This window comes from Alligator sinensis, unplaced genomic scaffold, assembly GCF_000455745.1.
Source record: "Alligator sinensis unplaced genomic scaffold, ASM45574v1 scaffold1343_1, whole genome shotgun sequence".
NCBI lineage: Eukaryota > Metazoa > Chordata > Crocodylia > Alligatoridae > Alligator > Alligator sinensis.
Window position 1 is genome coordinate 177,453 of NW_005842810.1, and position 16,572 is coordinate 194,024.

At 44.3% G+C, this 16,572-nt stretch overlaps 1 protein-coding gene across 9 annotated transcripts in view; it reads left to right on the forward strand.

Moving 5' to 3' along the window:
- The window catches only part of FAM184A (family with sequence similarity 184 member A), a 189,913-nt gene extending 176,811 nt beyond the window's left edge, over window positions 1–13,102 (forward strand). For 4 of the 9 annotated variants that reach the window (XM_025191337.1, XM_006035158.3, XM_025191333.1 and 1 more), the window contains 2 exons: window positions 8,054–8,253; window positions 10,458–12,400. In XM_025191337.1, the coding sequence (XP_025047122.1) occupies window positions 8,054–8,253; window positions 10,458–10,539 (282 nt within the window). In that variant the 3' untranslated portion in view covers window positions 10,540–12,400. Of the gene's footprint in view, window positions 1–8,053; window positions 8,254–10,457; window positions 12,401–12,428 lie in introns of those variants that run through there. The other 5 variants (XR_003091708.1, XM_025191332.1, XR_003091710.1 and 2 more) reach the window with 5 other exon arrangements.
- Window positions 13,103–16,572: the final 3,470 nt, after the last annotated feature.

A 16,572-nucleotide genomic window follows, 5' to 3' on the forward strand; every position in this document is an offset into this window, starting at 1 on the left:
GAGCTGTTAAGACTCCGTGGGTTCGAAAATTGGGTCCATAGGATAGGGATACGTCTAGGGTTGCGATCGACGACGGGGAGAGGCTAGAGGTTATTGGCCCCGGAGTTGTTAAGGCTCCGAGGGTTCGGTAAATAGGTTCCCTGGAGTTGTTGAAGCTCCGTGGGTTCGGCAAATTAAACCTGTGTTGCCCTCTTAAGGAAAAAGCTGGGTTCGAAGGGATCAGCAGCGCTTAGAAATCTTCACGCTCTTTTCCCGAACTCCACGTGCTTTCTCTCTCTCCGACTTGGGCGGAAACTACCCAAGCCTTTTGTACGGCTAACAAGCCAATAGCTATCCGCCACGTGTGCCTATATTAAGATTGGCCAATAATGTGGCAGAAATCTTAATACAAATGGCGGGAACTCCTTTGCATCGTACATCACTATAATGCAAAAGAAATGCACCATGCAAAGAAGGCTACAAAACTGGCGGGAAATACTCTCCTGCACGCGGGTTCTGTATTACAACAGAACACTCCACCGTGCAAAAGAGCTGCAATTTAGCGGGAACATAATTTAGCGGTGCCAAAGCACACACAAACAAAAAAACCACAACTTTGGGTTGTGACAGAGGTGAACCAGCTTTGTCAAGCATGTTGTGCTGGGTGTGTGGTGATGATGGGTGGCAAAGGCTGCAGGGCCAGTGCTGCCATGGGCAGCTTCACTTCCCTTAGAAGACCTTGCTTGGCAGTGGTTAGCTGGGAATGTTTTGCTGGTCAGCCTTGGCAATGTGCACCCCTCGGGGTGCCCACATGTGCCATCAATGCATTAGGGAACTGTTGGCGTGCTCAGAGTTAGCCCCTAATTCGAAGATCAATAGAAATTGTTGGCTGCTGCGCAAAGTGACTTGGCATGCTTGGAGTGATCAACCTGTCCAGAGTGCTATGGTCTGCTGGAGAGGATTGCCATTTTAAGGGGGAAGGTGTGTGGTGGAGCACCATCAGGGCCTTAGCAGGTTGTTGCAGGCTACAGAGGAACCTGCTTGGTGAACTGCAGGGAGAGCCTCCCCATGTAACCATTTTAAGGGGAAAGGTGGGTGGCAGAGCACCTTTGGGTGTCTGCCACTTTAAGGCAGAGAGCAGGCACCCAACAGGTGCAGGCCAGCCCTGATGAGGCAGCCATTTTAAGACCTAGGCTGTCAGGGCTGAGAGAGCAGTTCGCTGCAACCAGCTGAAGGAGCAACACCATGCAGCTGAGCAGCTTCCCAGGAACATCCTGGAGGTAAGGGCAGGAGCTATTGGGGATGACAGGAGGCTCCTGGTCCTGGGTATGACTGAAAACTGCACCCTGCCAGGGAAGGGCAGCCTAGTGGAACTGGCCGTGGTGGAACAGTCCCCCAGAAATGCCAGCCCAGTTACCTCCCTGGTCAAGGAGGGGCACATTAAAGCCCCAGCCCCCACCATTTGGTGGGTTATTAAGATCAGAGGGGAGTGGGGCCAGGCATGCCCGTGGGAGTAGCACCCAAGTCCGTGTGGGGTATAAGACCCTAGAGACCCAGCACAGGGGCAGATGTGTTGAGGTCCCAGAAAGGGGGCGACTGTTGAGGCCCAGGAAGGGGGAAGTGAGGCCCAGGTAAGTCCTTGGACACCTGAGGCCGCAAGTGGGCCTGAGGCTGAGTGAGCTGGCTCAGAGGGAGCCACAAGTAGAAGGGAGAGTAACTGGCCCCAGTTAGGGAACCTGCAGGTTGAGTTACCCAGTGATGGGCTAGGGGCAGAGTCAACCCAGTGTTTGGTGAATTGCCCAGTCACCGTTAAGATGAGGGTCATGAGAGAGGCCCAAAAGGCTGTGCGCTGGTTGGCCAAGGGGTGAAGAGATAAGCCTGATGGCCTACATGATCACTCAAGGGAGCAGGGCGGGGTGGATGTGACCCAGTGAGGGGCAAGTGTGCAAGGGGTCCAGTGAGAGAGGGCAGAGTGGTAGAGACCTCAGTGAGAGGGGGGAAGAATGTGTGAGGCCCTGAACAGGTCAGTATGAGTGAGGCCTAACTGTACCAAGTTTGGCCCGGCCTCAATCCGGAGTATAGCACAACACAAGGGTGACATCTGCAATGCATGAGACACGATAAGGGAAGGATGGAGTTGTGGGCAAGCCCTTTGACATTAGGGTACTTAAATGGGCAGCCTACCACTTATTACAACCATTTTTGTAACAGCCAAGGTGTGGCAGGCGAGATTGGGCAGACTTCCCAAGACAGGAGGGTGGGCTGGTACTGTGACCGGGCCTCAGAGTTTGCCCCCTGTCCCAATTCATAAGACTATAGTGGCTTGCTGGCTATACCTTAAAGGCAAGGATCACCAGATATGGGCACACAAAAGCAGCTCAGACTGGTAGAAACGCATTGTTATGTCGACCTGAAATGATGATCAGTGGCTAGAGATATTAAGAATGAGTAGGGACACCTTCTTCCACATTGTTAGTATTCTATCACCGCACATTGAGTGCCAGGCAGCTGTCATGCGGAAACCCATCACCCCAGAGAAGCGTGTTGCCATGGCCATGTGAAACTGGCCACTCCAACAAGCCTGCACCACATGGCAAATCAATTCAGCGTGGCTCCCTGCACTGCTGGGGAGACTCCCTGCACCTCACCAAAGAGAGGTCTGCCAGCTGCTGCAGGAGATGGCAGAAAACAAATTCATCTGCCTGAGTAACCCCAGGGAGGTGGTGGAAGGATTCGGAGTGATGGGCTTCTTGAACTGTGTGAGAGCACTGGACAGCATGGACATTCCCGTCCTAAAACCATCCAAGAACAACTGACCATTCATCAACAGGAAGGGATTTCCTTCAGTCATTCTCCAAGCTGTAGTGGATCACCAAGGAAGATTTACAAACATTTACACAGGATGGGCAGGAAGCACCCATGATGCATGTGTTTTTCGAAATTGACTGCTGCCTGGGATGATGGAGAAGGGCCAATATGCCCCAGGAATGGAGGAGGTTGTCATCTGGAGTGTTTCAGTGCCACCCCTTATAATTGTTGATGTGACTTACCCACTCCTGCCCTGGCTTATGAAGCCCTATGGGGAGCAAGTGACTGACCCACAAAAACAGACATTCAACTACTAACTAAGCAAATGCTGCATGAGTGTAGAATGTGCCTTTGGGCACTTGAAAGCCCGTTGGAGGTCACTCAACTACAGGCTGCAGGCAGACCCGGAGAACATCACCCGTTTCATAGTGGCAGCCTGCATGCTGCTTAATATCTGTGAGACAAGAGGTTTTCAGTGAGTCTTGGGCCCAAGACTTAAGGGAAGCAAGAGAAGCTGCAAGATGTACATAGAGACCAGCAAGGCAAGGGGGAGGGGAGGTTAGACATTCAGGCAAACAGCGGAAGGGGAGCTGTGATCAGTGTGGCAAGGTGTGTATCCCCACTAGCCATAGCTAGCCCCACACCTGCCTTTGGGCATGCTGCCCACCTGTCTCACCCACCACGCCTTGTTGGAATAATAATTTGATAAAGTGGGAGGCTGCCCATTATTGCACCCCGATATTTGGGGGTGTCCGCAGCTCTGTACCTCCCCTACACCACAGGCCAAGCCTCACAGGTGGCATCCAGATGTTACTGTGCCCCCGGCCTACAGCTGGAGCATGCTTAGGCCAAACCGCCAGGCCTCAGTCACACACACAGTTATACTGCCTACCTCTCACTCAGGCCTCACTCACTCCACCCTTTCTCACAGGGTCTCTTTCTCACGTTGACAACTTATGCCGCCTTGCTCCCTCTTGGAGCAGGCACCCTTTCGCCATAGGCTTAGCTAGTCCATTCCTTGGGTGGCAGATGTACCGTGTGTTGGGCCTCTCCTGCAACCCTCACCGGAGTAGTGGCCAGCTAATTACCCGATCAGGTCTAAGCACATGTCCCTTCTACTCAGGGCTCCACAACACCCCCTCTACTTGGGGTCTCAGGGCTTCCCTCCTTGGGTGGGCTCCCATAGCCATGCCTGGCCCCCTCTACCTCCGTTGTCACCTAACCCACCCAAAGGTGGGAGCTGGGGTTAAGGCACTCTGACCCGCCTTTCACCGGGGTGGTAACTGGCCCAGTATTTCTTGGGGCTCCTGCACCACTGAGAGACCACCTACTCCTGGCAGGGTGCAGTTTGAGGTTGTGCCCAAGACCAGGAGCCTCCAGTCACCTCTTACAGCTCCTCCCTTACCTCCAGGATGTTCCAGCAGCCTTGCAGCCAGGTAATATGGCCCTGTTTATATGGGCAGCCCTAATCAGGCACCTGCTGGCTGCTGGGTTCAGGCCCTTAAAGTGGCAGGCACAAACAGTGCCCTGCCACAATCAGAAATTGCCTGGCGGCACACATTATGGCTGCTAAGGCAGGGGAATGTGCTCTGCGAACGTGTAATTGGATTTTTTTTATTTCATTTCATATTTCATATTAGTTTGTAATTGAATAAAGCCTTTCTGAGAAAATGTTTTGGATACCTTTGTTGCTAATGGGCTCTGGGGGTTGATGCAAGACTGGTTTCATGGGGGCAGGGGAGGCATGGGAAGGGAAGAGGACATCCTCCCTGCAGGAGAGAGGGGGTGCTGTGGTTGCAGGACATTTCATAGATTTCATAGACATTAGGGCTGGAAGGGACCTTGGAAGATCATCGAGTCCAGCCCCCTGCCCAAAGGGCAGGAAGTCAGCTGGGGTCATAGGATCCCAGCAAGATAAGCATCCAGTTTCATCTTGAAGGTGTTCAATGAAGGCGCTTGAACCACCTCCGGTGGCAGGCTGTTCCAGACCTTGGGGGCTCGGACAGTAAAGAAATTCTTCCTTATGTCCAGCCTGAAACGATCTTGTAGTAGTTTGTGACCATTCGACCTCGTCATCCCTTGGGGCGCTCTGGTGAACAAACGTTCCCCCAGATACTGGTGGTCACCCCTGATAAACTTGTAGGTGGCCATCAGGTCACCCCTGAGCCTGCGCTTTTCCAGGCTAAAGAGCCCCAGGGCTCTCAGCCTGTCATCGTAGGGTCTGCTTCCCTGACCTCTGATCATGCGCGTGGCTCTTCTCTGGACTCTCTCAAGCTTCTCCACATCCTTCTTGAATTGTGGAGCCCAGAACTGGATGCAGTACTCCAGCTGCGGCCTCACTAAGGCCAAGTACAAGGGGAGAATGACGTCCTGGGATTTGCTTGAGAAGCATCTATGGATGCAAGCCAGTGTTTTGGTCGCTTTACTAGCTGCCGCATTGCATTGCAGGCTCATGTTCATCTTGTGGTCAATGATGACCCCCAAGTCTCTTTCTTCCATAGTGCTAGCCAACATAGCACTGCCGAGCCTATAAGGATGCTGCGGGTTTTTTTTCCCAAGGTGGAGAACCGTGTATTTATCGGCGTTGAACACCATCAGATTCTCGTCCGCCCACTTGCTGAGCCTGTCCAGGTCAACCTGGATCACCCGCCTGTCTTCTGGTATAGATGCTTTGCCCCAAAGTTTGGGGCAAAGACATGGGGGATGGGTGCCGGGTTTGTTGGTTTTAAGTGCAGGCAAGCACCTGAAGAAGAAAGGACTCTTAACAGAAAACCACGGATCAGGAGAAGGGAGTGGGGAGATGACTGGGCACTGAGAAAAAAAAAATAGTTCTGGTCAGTCTCTCTAGGCAGCCAAAATGTAAAGGCTAAAGTAAAGGGTGTAAAATATAAAGAAAAAAATATAAAAAAGGGGGTTAATATTGTAATATGAGGTGCTCCTACAAACCCTAGGCACACCTGGATCGTAGTAACCGTAGATGCAGGAAACCAAAATTGACATGCAAATAGGATACACCGGGGGGGGCGGTATGGGTAATCTGGCCATCAGTGGCTGCTAAAGAAGAGATGCACTGTCTTTGCATCGTCTCCAGTTGTGTGGCCTGAGACAGAATTGCAAACACACTTGAAGTTGTTTTTTTAAATGATGAATGAGGCCACATGGAAAAACATGTTTAGAAAAAGGAAAAGCCCCTTACTGGTGTTCCCCAAAATTAATCGGGGCGGGGGAGCTGGACCCGATGATCTCACGAGGTCCCTTCCGGCCCCTAATATCTATGAAATCTATAATCATGCAAATAGGCAGCCTTTCATGTTTCCCCAAAACAGCACCCCACGTTTGTGCCTGCCCCGGTCCAAGTTCCCCCTAACATGCAGCCAGCTGCCAGGGAGATGGCTGCAAGCATACAAAGACAGTTTGTCCTTTTGGGCTTTGAATTAGGGGCTGTGGAAACCCCAAGGGTCCCCCCAGTGATGGGAGGGGAAAAAGTGTATACCATGCAGGTTTGTCAGGGAAAGCACCAGAAGAGAGCACCAGACAATGAATAGCTGGGTGAACGGTTGATTAGTGGTCCATGCAGGAGAGACTGTTTATGGAACTCCAAACTGAAAAAAAACCCCGTGTCTCACCCCAAGTCCACCCCCCCATATGACTTAGGCTGGCCGCCTGGGCTCCACTCCAGGCTGGAGGCGAGGGCTGGCCGAGGCAGCCTTTCACATTTCCCCAAAACAGCACCCATTTGTGCCTGACCCTGGTCCGAGGTCCCCCTACCATGTCACCGAGGTTCCCCTAACATGCAGCTGGCTGCCAGGGTGATGGCTGCAAGCATACAAAACCAGTTCACCATTTCGGTCTTTGAATTAGGGGCTCCACTGGAAACCCCAAGAGTCTGCTCAGTGATGGGAGGGGAAAACCATGGAGGTTTGTCAGGGAGAGCACTAGGAAAGAGCATCCAGCAACGAATAGCTGGGTGAACAGAAGAAATTTTGGGGAGAAGTGTAACCAAAAGCCACCCAAAAAAATAAACCAGTGACCATATACATTCTTAAACTGCCCCCTGCTGTAATTTAGTATTAAGAGGTCAAGAGGATAAAATTGTTATGAGGTGCCCCCTAGCGTCTTTTACTAGTAATAGCGTATTAACCCATTGTATGCATATTAACCCATTACGCATTATGTAATGCAAACGTAACGTCATTCATCATGGTGCGTTGCGAGAATGAAATAAACCTAGGGAGTATCTTTAGCTAGAGAAACCCGATAACGTGTACAAACACCCCAGGGGCTAAAATAGCACTCATTCAGTATCTCTTGTTCATGCATGACATGAACTCATCAGTCCTATTCTGTCAAATGCAGTTCTACACAGAAAAATCTGTAAAAAAGACATGACAAAGATGTATGGTTTACAAATAAGAACAAATTGTTTTGTTTTGTTTTTCCCATACTCCTTGAGGTCAGGTCATGTGTTTGTTATTGAGGGAAGGGACTTATATGATCGCTAAATATGTATGACACACAGTTCATGAGAAGAAATGAATTCAGCTTCACTTTGAAATCAAGTGAAGCATATTTTTTAATAAAACCTTGTAAACAAAAAGAACTTGAGCTGGAAGTTATTGAAAAAGAATAAATATGAAATTCCCTCAGCAGACCATTTTTAGATAGTAACTTTTCATACATGAATTGTCTTTAAGTTTATAAGTTCTAAAAATATCTGAGAGAGGGAAATAAAGTAACTCTTGCCATGGAAAATAATTCATAAATAATCATTCACTTTTACATAGCAGTAAGTTACTGGTACTTCAAACTGAAATATTCAGTTCAGTTCTGCCATCTAGTGGGTATTTTGTTTCTTAGAGATGGAACACTGGTCTTTTTTCTCTAGAGAATGGAGATTTAAGTGAAAATGAAAGGTTTAACAGACTGAAATATAATTTTGTAGATTATTGTAGATTATACTAGCTACCTCCCTTCTATCACTTCAATACCACATTCTGTTGTATATCTTTCAGAGTAACTTATTGCCAAGCTAGGCCTAAATAGTTTTTCAGATTTGCTGAGGTATTTTATTTTTCTCTGAGAATTTATGCTTTTTGGGTCTATTCAAAATATACAGTAAATGTGCAATTATAAAAATTACTCCACTTCCATTCCAAACTTGCTCCCTACTCTGAAACCATAACAAAATGGAAATCTATCTAATCTTCCAAACTCCTCCTCTGTTCTGGTGTAAGGAGCCTGCTTACATTTGTTATTTTTAATGCAGCAAAAGAAGAAGAATGATAAGTCAACAAACAGGTTTGTGAGTGTTCCCAATCTAAGTGCTCTGGAATCTAGTGGAGTGGGCAATGGACATCCTAACCGCCTGGACCCCATTCCTAATTCACCCATCCACGATATTGAGTTCAACAGCAGCAAACCACTTCCACAGCCAATACCACCCAAAGAGCCCAAGACATTTTTGAGGTGAGCACTGCCTCACCAATCTTTTTTCCTTAACTTGGAGAAATTTTGTATTCCTATTTAGCTGAATCCCACTTGTCACATGAACCGCTCAGGAGTACAAATACTACTATGGAATTTAAAAATTTTGCACTATATTTGTAACCTCTTTACAGTATTCCTTTTTATTGTAGAGTCCGTAGAAATGTGAAATATTTTCCCACCCTTTTATAAGCCTTGAACCCTACACTTCTAAGATTACTTAATATGATTCAAGTGCTTCCAATTGTTTACATATATGAACAATTGTTTTAAATGTTTGCGTTAGTTACTGGTTATCCTTTAGAAATTGATTTTAACGTAAGTTTTTTATTTAGTATCCTGTGATACTGGTTTTAATATAACAAAACGTTTCTGTGTTACCTGAATGTTTTGTTTCGTTTTGTTTTCCCCTTTCCTCACCTATGTCAAATTGTTTCATAAATATAATATAATATATGTGCATGCTTTAGTGTTTAATGCTGTGCTTCCAGTAATAAGGATCATCATTAACATTTCCAGAATTCATTCTTGCAGAGTAGAGGGCAGAGTGAAATATACTATTAAGTGGGAAGATTTCAATATTTAAGCCTTAGGTACTTGGAGACTGACTATACTGCAGAAGTGGTGTGCTCTGCTTCTGCATTTGGTATTTCTGAATTATGCCTATAACACATTATAGGAAAATCAACTTGTCACAAATACCAGTTCCACAGGCAGTTGCTTATCCTCCCACCCAAGGGTGGATCCAGGATTTGGCAAAGTGGGGGTGTGGGAACAGGGACCCATGCTGCAGAGGTGGCTGCACTCCCTCCCACCCACCCCCCAACCAGAGTGCACAGACCTCATGGGACTTTTAAGGACCCCCAAAGCAGCTAAGAATCCCTCCTTCCTTCCTATGCTCAGAGGCATGCCCCCAACCCTGCCCTTCCCCACTTCACAACTGCTGCTTTCCTTGTTGTCCAAGGGTGGGGAAACTTCAAAGCCTAGCCTTGGCACAGCCCAAGTGTAGCAGGAAAGAGCAGCTCCGAAACTTCCCCCCCTCCCCCGGGGAAAGCAGTAGCAGCCAGCAGGGTAGGGGGGCCAAAGGGAAGGGGAGGAGATGCGCCTCTAAGCACAGAGGGGAACAGGGAGGGGATTTTCACCTACTTTGGGGACTTTAAAAAAGCCCCCAGATGTTCCTGAAATGTCTTCTGTCATGCTACTGCACCCCCCACCGCATCCACCCCTCGTGTCATCTGGCTCAGGGGGTTAATGCCACAATTTGCTATTGATAAAGAGAACAAATGGTAGGATTAGAAATAAATAAGTGATAAATTCTAGTTCAACAAAGTACAATGCGTTAAATATATTGTGTTGCTTATTTTTCCCTGTGCATTTGATTTGCATGTGCATGCTCAGACATCTGTAACAAGCATGTGCACGAATTCATGGATTGTGACTCTGGAGTTTCCTTTGCAAATTGTGTCGTGCCTTGTATTATCCCAGTCAAACGGTAGGGATTATTTTGTTCTTAATTTGGTTGACCAAGTAACTTTGATCAAGTATTAAAGTTGCGTATAGCTTATTTTCCTTGTTAATTTAATGAGCATTCTAAAAATATTTGAGAAGAAAAATCTTGCTTGCAATGCACCAGTTTCCTTTTTTCCTAGTGTACAATGATGTATTTAAATGATGTGCATGAAATAATGCAAATAATATTTCCAGTTGATTTATGTAAAATATTAAAAGAGTATGTATTTTGTTTAGTTACTGTTACTCTTTGTTAAGCACATGTCCTTAAGAATATGATGCTTGCATCATATTTCTGGAAAACTAACTTTACCTAGGAAAAGGATGCTAAAAGAGGACCCTCCAAAGTCCCCCTTTTTCCAACAAAACCTCTTTTGATCCCAAAAACAGATAACTGAGATTTTTATTAGCTTATCTCAAAATATTATTTTTCCACCTTGTGATATGGCTTTTTAATTGACCTTGTCTGTGCTGCTGATGCTCTCCAATGGAGTGGATGATCACAGATATTACAGATGGACATTAAACCATGACCTGTGATACAAAAATGTGATATTTGAGCCGTGAACAAAATGGGCTCTTTGTGTCTTGTATTATACTCTTTGCGGGGGGGTTTCAGGCCTTTGGCACTCTTAATTTGGTTGTGGGTTAAATGTTTTTTCTTTTTATGAATTTAGCCCTCCTCAGACTGAAGCTTCACCAGTGGCTTCACCAGATCCACAACGCCAGGAGTGGTTTGCTCGATACTTCACATTCTGAGAGATAGTTTGTTTTTGTGGCACAGCGTGATGTGGACTGTTTATAAGAGCATGACCTTAAAAAAAATCCTTATGTGAACAAGCTTTCCTGTAATATGTCAAACACTGTGAATGAGAAAGTATTTGTCTCTCTGATTGAAAATGCACTGTATTTCATGTGTTATTTGTCGGAACCACTTGATGGTACTATATAATGTGAGTAATTATTCCTATTATTTTTATTTAAAATGAAAGAGTCTTTAAACTTTGTAATTACTACATAATAAATTTTGGTAGAACAAACTTAACGCTTTCCCCCTTTTTCCTATGCATAAGTGTCTTCTTCGGTTTCAGGTACCGTTTTTACCCCAAAGCTATGTACTGCATGATTTCTAGATATCAAAATAAGATTTCAATGGAAAAAAAATTAGAATAGGGCAAGGAATGTTTAATTCATCCCAATTTTATTCTGTTATTTTGTAGCATTTTAAAAACTGTCCATTCCATAACTTTTTGAGTGGTGAAGCATTTGAAATCAGAACGAGTGTAATTGCTAGCCTTCAAAGCTGAATGATTTTGACAAAAGCATAACAAAAGGGAAAATGCTTAATGTTTCTTTTGAACTCTTGACCTACTACTCATCAGACTTTACCTCTGAGTAATAATTGCAGTGTTTTAATGTTCAATATCACCAGCAATTCTTCTCACAAACTGTATAATTATTTTATAATGATCTGCAAAGGCAAAATGATTTTTTGAACACTTGGAATACTAAACTAAGTATCACTTAGAAAACCAAGAATCTCATTTTGAGGATGTTCGCCCTCTGAATAAAATTCATGCTTTTAACAAAATAACCCTAAACCAATTATATACACTACTGTATGTAAAACTTTCATTAAAAAGCAATTTTATTACATTCACTCCATTAAAGAATTTTTTTTTACCCTTGTAAAATCAATCCATGAAACACAAGAGTTTCATAGATTTCATAGATATTAGGGGCTGGAAGGGACCTCAGGAGAGAGGTAGCAAGCCTGATTCTTCAGTCTGTTACACGCATCTGATGCCAGCATTCTCCCTTGAGAGAAAATTGCTATAAGAGATTGGAGACTCTTATTTACTGTCTTTATTATTTATAATTTTTGTTAATTCACAGATTACCACACAGTAATTTACACTGGTAATCTCAGGGAGAAAATAGTCTCTTTGTGTTCATGAATGTACTTTACATCTAAATCTCTGTATCTTTTAAAAGTGTCAAGGAACTGTTTGCTCTATTATTTAAATAAGGTTTTAGTTGGCACAAACAAAAAATATATCTTCATTATTCCCCCTAAAGCTCTATTTCCCCTTATGCAAAAGGTAAATATCCAGTTGAAGATGCTCGATAGTTACAATAAGTTTTTTATGTAGTATATGTATAAATGAAAAATTTGTATGTTTTCATATAAATAATATAAAATACTCTAAATTAAAATTTTAAAAATGTTTCTCCTATAACTCATTTTGAAAATTTCACAGAAGCCGCGCTCTGATGATGCTGCTATAGTTTAAAGAAGTGAACAGCAGATTCTCTGTAGTTGGTGAACTCAGCTGTAGGTATATGCAACTTTTTTAATTGTAGAAGAAAGCCATATTGGGCAAAATGTCAGATTTCTTGGCTGTTACCCAAAATAAAATACACACAAGATAATTTTGATACATGTTCTGATGCGAGTGTTGTGTCTTTTCTTCCCTGTCTTGCCACTGTTGTTAAAAGAGTACTGCATCTTTGCTGGATCAGCCCCCTTTTAATTAGAGCATTAAGTTCCATAGCCATAAGTTTTTGCTTGTGAAATATATAGTTATAAATAACAATTAAAAGAAAATAATCTTTCATGCTCATTCATGCTTTTTTGCTCTTTTTAGTAAATGGTGTGTCAATAGTCTCTCCTATTGGGCATGATCCTTCCAGCTGGGAAGAGGGCAAGGTCAAGAAACCATCTCTTCTAGAGTCAGATGATTTCCCATTACCAAACAAGTGCATCCTGGCAAAAACAATCAACACCAAAGGGGACACCGGAAGAAATAAGTTTCTCTCGTGTGGCATCTAGAAACTTGTTACAAGGTTTATTTCCTCATAGTTTTAATTAATATCTTGCATCTGAGATTCATAGAAGTCTGCTTTACCAGATCTGATTATTGATCCATCTAAACTTGTATCCTAACTCTTGAAGTACCTGATGCTTTAAAGAGCCGGAAAATATGTAAAATGTGCCTAGCAAAGAACCCAGTCTGCAAACTCTTACCCACATAATAGTCCTCCTTCATTGCCTCTTTGTTGCCTTGTCTACAATCAAATAAATACTATGAGACTACTCTTATAAGTTAGGATTTTCAGAATGGGTATCTATTTGTGTATTGTTCAGGGTTTCGGCAAATTCCCGAAATCCATGTTGATCCTTTTGTATTCTTAAGTATTAAACTATGTAGATTACACATAGTGCTATCTTAACATTAGAGTGGTATATTTTTATTAGTAGTGTCTGTAAGTATAACTGTGCAACTGCATGCAAAAATGAATTTGCACCTCGAGAGCCAATTTACTGTCATCATCCATACAGGGCTTGGCTACATGAGACATTTACTACACAGTTGACTGATTAGCTGCATAGTAAACATCTCAGTGTCTACACATGTGCCCCTATTAGGCTGGAGTAAACGGATTTACTCTGCAACAGCACATGTATAGATGCTACCAGGGCTGGCTGGGGTATGAGAGTGCTTCAGTGCTGGGGCTGCCCTGCACTGAAGCTCCCTTGTGCCCTAGCCTAACCCTCTGCAGCACATGGAGGCGGGTACCTGAATAAACTGCAGAGCTTATTGCTCTGGAGTTAATTGCTCTTGGACACATGTTCAAACAGCATGCCTGGGAGCAATAAACCCTGGAGCAATAAGCTCTGCAGTTTATTCAGGCACCATAATAGCATATGTATGCACCCACAGACAGCTTAAGCTGCAAAAACTGTATGCACTAGTTAAGTGTTTATGCATAAATGTGTGGGTAAAATGGTGCATCACATTTGAAAATCAAGTACCCATTGTCACTTCTACAACGTTGCTGTAGAAAAGATCACTTAAAACATCAATTTAGGTAGAATAAAAACACTTTTAAAAAGCTATTTGATCTGAAATTGTATTCACTGGGAATCTGCCTCAAGCTACATATTTTTGGAAAGCTTCAGCAATTTCCAAACTTGAGGCTAGGGCAAAATCTATGTTACCACGCATATTAAAAATAAATACATCTGGCAGCCTTCTTTTCAGATAGTTCTGGCATCCATGTGCTTTGGAGAAGAGACTTTAAATTGGATCTTTGTGTCAGGAATTTGCCCTTCGCTGTTCTAAAAATGTACCTAAATTGGCCAAGTCATAATCTTTTGAAAAAATCACTTTATGCATGTTCAGAGACTTGTTTGATTCTAGCAGTTAAAATCTCTGCAGGGCCATCTGCATTGAGCATGCTCAAGGCTCTCTATATGCATCTACACCACAATGCCAGTGTACTGGGGACACGGGGAGGCACTTCTGAGCACACCTGCCCACCCACTCCCACATGTACATGCCAAACCAGAAAATGTAGTGCCAGTGACGCCACTCCACAGGAGTCTCCCATGGCTGCTTTCAAGTACATTGAAGACAGAGGTCTCAAAAGTAGCCACAGAGGGATGCCTCTGGAGTGGCCGTACTGCATTTCTGGGTTTGACATGTGGGGGCTGGAGCAGGTAGGTGCTTATGCTTGCAAATATCCCTCCCTGGATGTTCCAGTATAGATGCATCATCATGCTTCATATTGCTGATCAGACTATGGCACTGTGCATGTGCTATCTTCACAGAGCAAAGGAGTGTGTACCAGGGGGTAGTATTGCAGGAGCTTCCCCAGAATGGTTGGAGCCAACTAATCCTTGCTAGAATGGGTCTGGCAAGTCAAGAGCATGTCTGTCTTGTGTTCTCAGTAACCCTCCTGTTCGCACCCAGACAGCTAGGAGCAGTTTGATTCAGATACATAGGGGACAAAACCTGGACAAGGGAGTATAGGAAAGGGATTATGTTGTGATAAGGAATCTCAAGACACTGCGGTTGGAAGGGACAGAGAAAGTGCTACTAGGATTTGGAACAAGGAGATTGGGGTCAGTTTGGCAACAATATTAGGAGTAAGAGTCAGGAAAACGGAAGGACCCAGGATGAAGTGGTGGGAAGAGGGGAGAACAGCCTGGAATGAGGTGAACGATTATAAACAAACATGACATTAAAGCATGTCACCAATGTCTATTGGATCAGGAGCCCAGGGTGGGAGACTGGGAAACAGTAAGGGTGAAAGCAGATAATGAAAGGAGCTAGAGGGGGAATTAGGCCTAGCTAGGCAGGAAGATGAGGACTGGATGTAGGGAGGAGGAGAGAGTGAGAACTGAGGGAGGAAATAAGGACTCAGTCATGGGCATAAAGTGATATTGCCTAGGCAATGGAACTGCAACTGGTATGAGAAACTTTAAGTAGAGACTTGGACTGGATAAGCAGAGAATGATATTGGGACAAGAAACCAGAGGTGAGAAAGACAGGACTGGGACAGAAATAAAACAGGAGGTCAATGTAGGGGAGGAGAAAAGAGCCAAATCAGTGTCTCCAGAGCCTGGAATGGACCCAAAAATACCTGGGTCTAATCACTCCTTTTTTTGGGAACCTAGGAGAGCTTGGGAGCTGAACTTTAATGACATGGTCATGTACTACTACATTCTGGATTCATGATCTCAGTAGGGATGAATCAAAGTTGCATAACAAAGGAGACTTATTGTATACTTTGTCTGTCTGCTGCAGAATTGGAAGGTATTCAGTGAATGAGGTGGGAGTTAGAGAAAGAGAAAAGGTAGTCTCATAAAAGAGACTTGTTCTGAGGCACAGAACAGAGCAGGATGTAGGCCTAGCAAAAGTCTCTGAGTCAAGGTCATCAGGGAGAATGGCAAGGGTGATGTCACGGCAAGTGTCTGCTGTAGAATAGCTAGAGAAGCTGGATGTTTTCATGTTGGCAGGACCAGGTGTGAGTCATCCTGTAGTATTGAAGGGTTTGGCTGAAGTAATTTCAGAGCCATTGGCTATCCTCTTTGAGAACTTGTGAAGGGTGGGGGAGGTCCCAGATGACTGGAAAAGGGCAAATATAGTGCCCATCTTTAAGAATGGGAGGAAGGAGAATCTGGAGAATTACAGACCGGTCATGCATGATCAACTTAATTTCCTCCTATGATGTGACAGGCTCTGTGGAACTGGTATGCCCTCACTTTATCAAGGTGTTTGACAGTGTCTCAAAACATTTTTATTAATAAACTTAAGAAATAACAGGTGACAAAAGTACTGTAAGTTAGATATGCAGCTGGCTGGATCATTGTGCTCAGCATCAATGGCTCAATGTCTAGCTGGGAGGAGGTATTGACTAGGGTTCCTCAGGGTGCCCGCTATTGTTTAGTAACTTCTTCATGATCTGGAGGATGGGATGGAGTGCACACTTAGCAAATCTGTGGACAACATCAAGTTGGGCAGAATTCCAGACATTGCAGTTGGGTAAGGCTAGTATTCAGAATGACCTTGATAAACTGTTAAAATTATCTGAAATCAATCAGATGAAATTCAACAAAGACAAATGCAAAGTCCCATAATAGGGATGGAATGACTGCATGCAAAAATACAGATTGGAGAAGGAGAAGGCTGCATTACTACAGAAAAGGTCTGGGGATCACAGTGGACCATAAACTGAATATAAACTAACAGAGTACTCTTGTTGCAAAAAAGGCCAATGCCATACTGGGCTACACTAACAGAAGCATCACTTGCAATTCAAGAGAAGTGATTATCTTGTTCTATTTGGCATTGCTGCGGCCTCATCTGAAGTACTGTGTCCAGTTTTCAGCCCCTCACTTCAGGAATGTGAAAAAAAAAATCAACAGTCCAGCAGGGAGCGACAAAAATTATAGATTCATAGATTCATAGATGTTAGGGTCGGAAGGGACCTCAATAGATCATC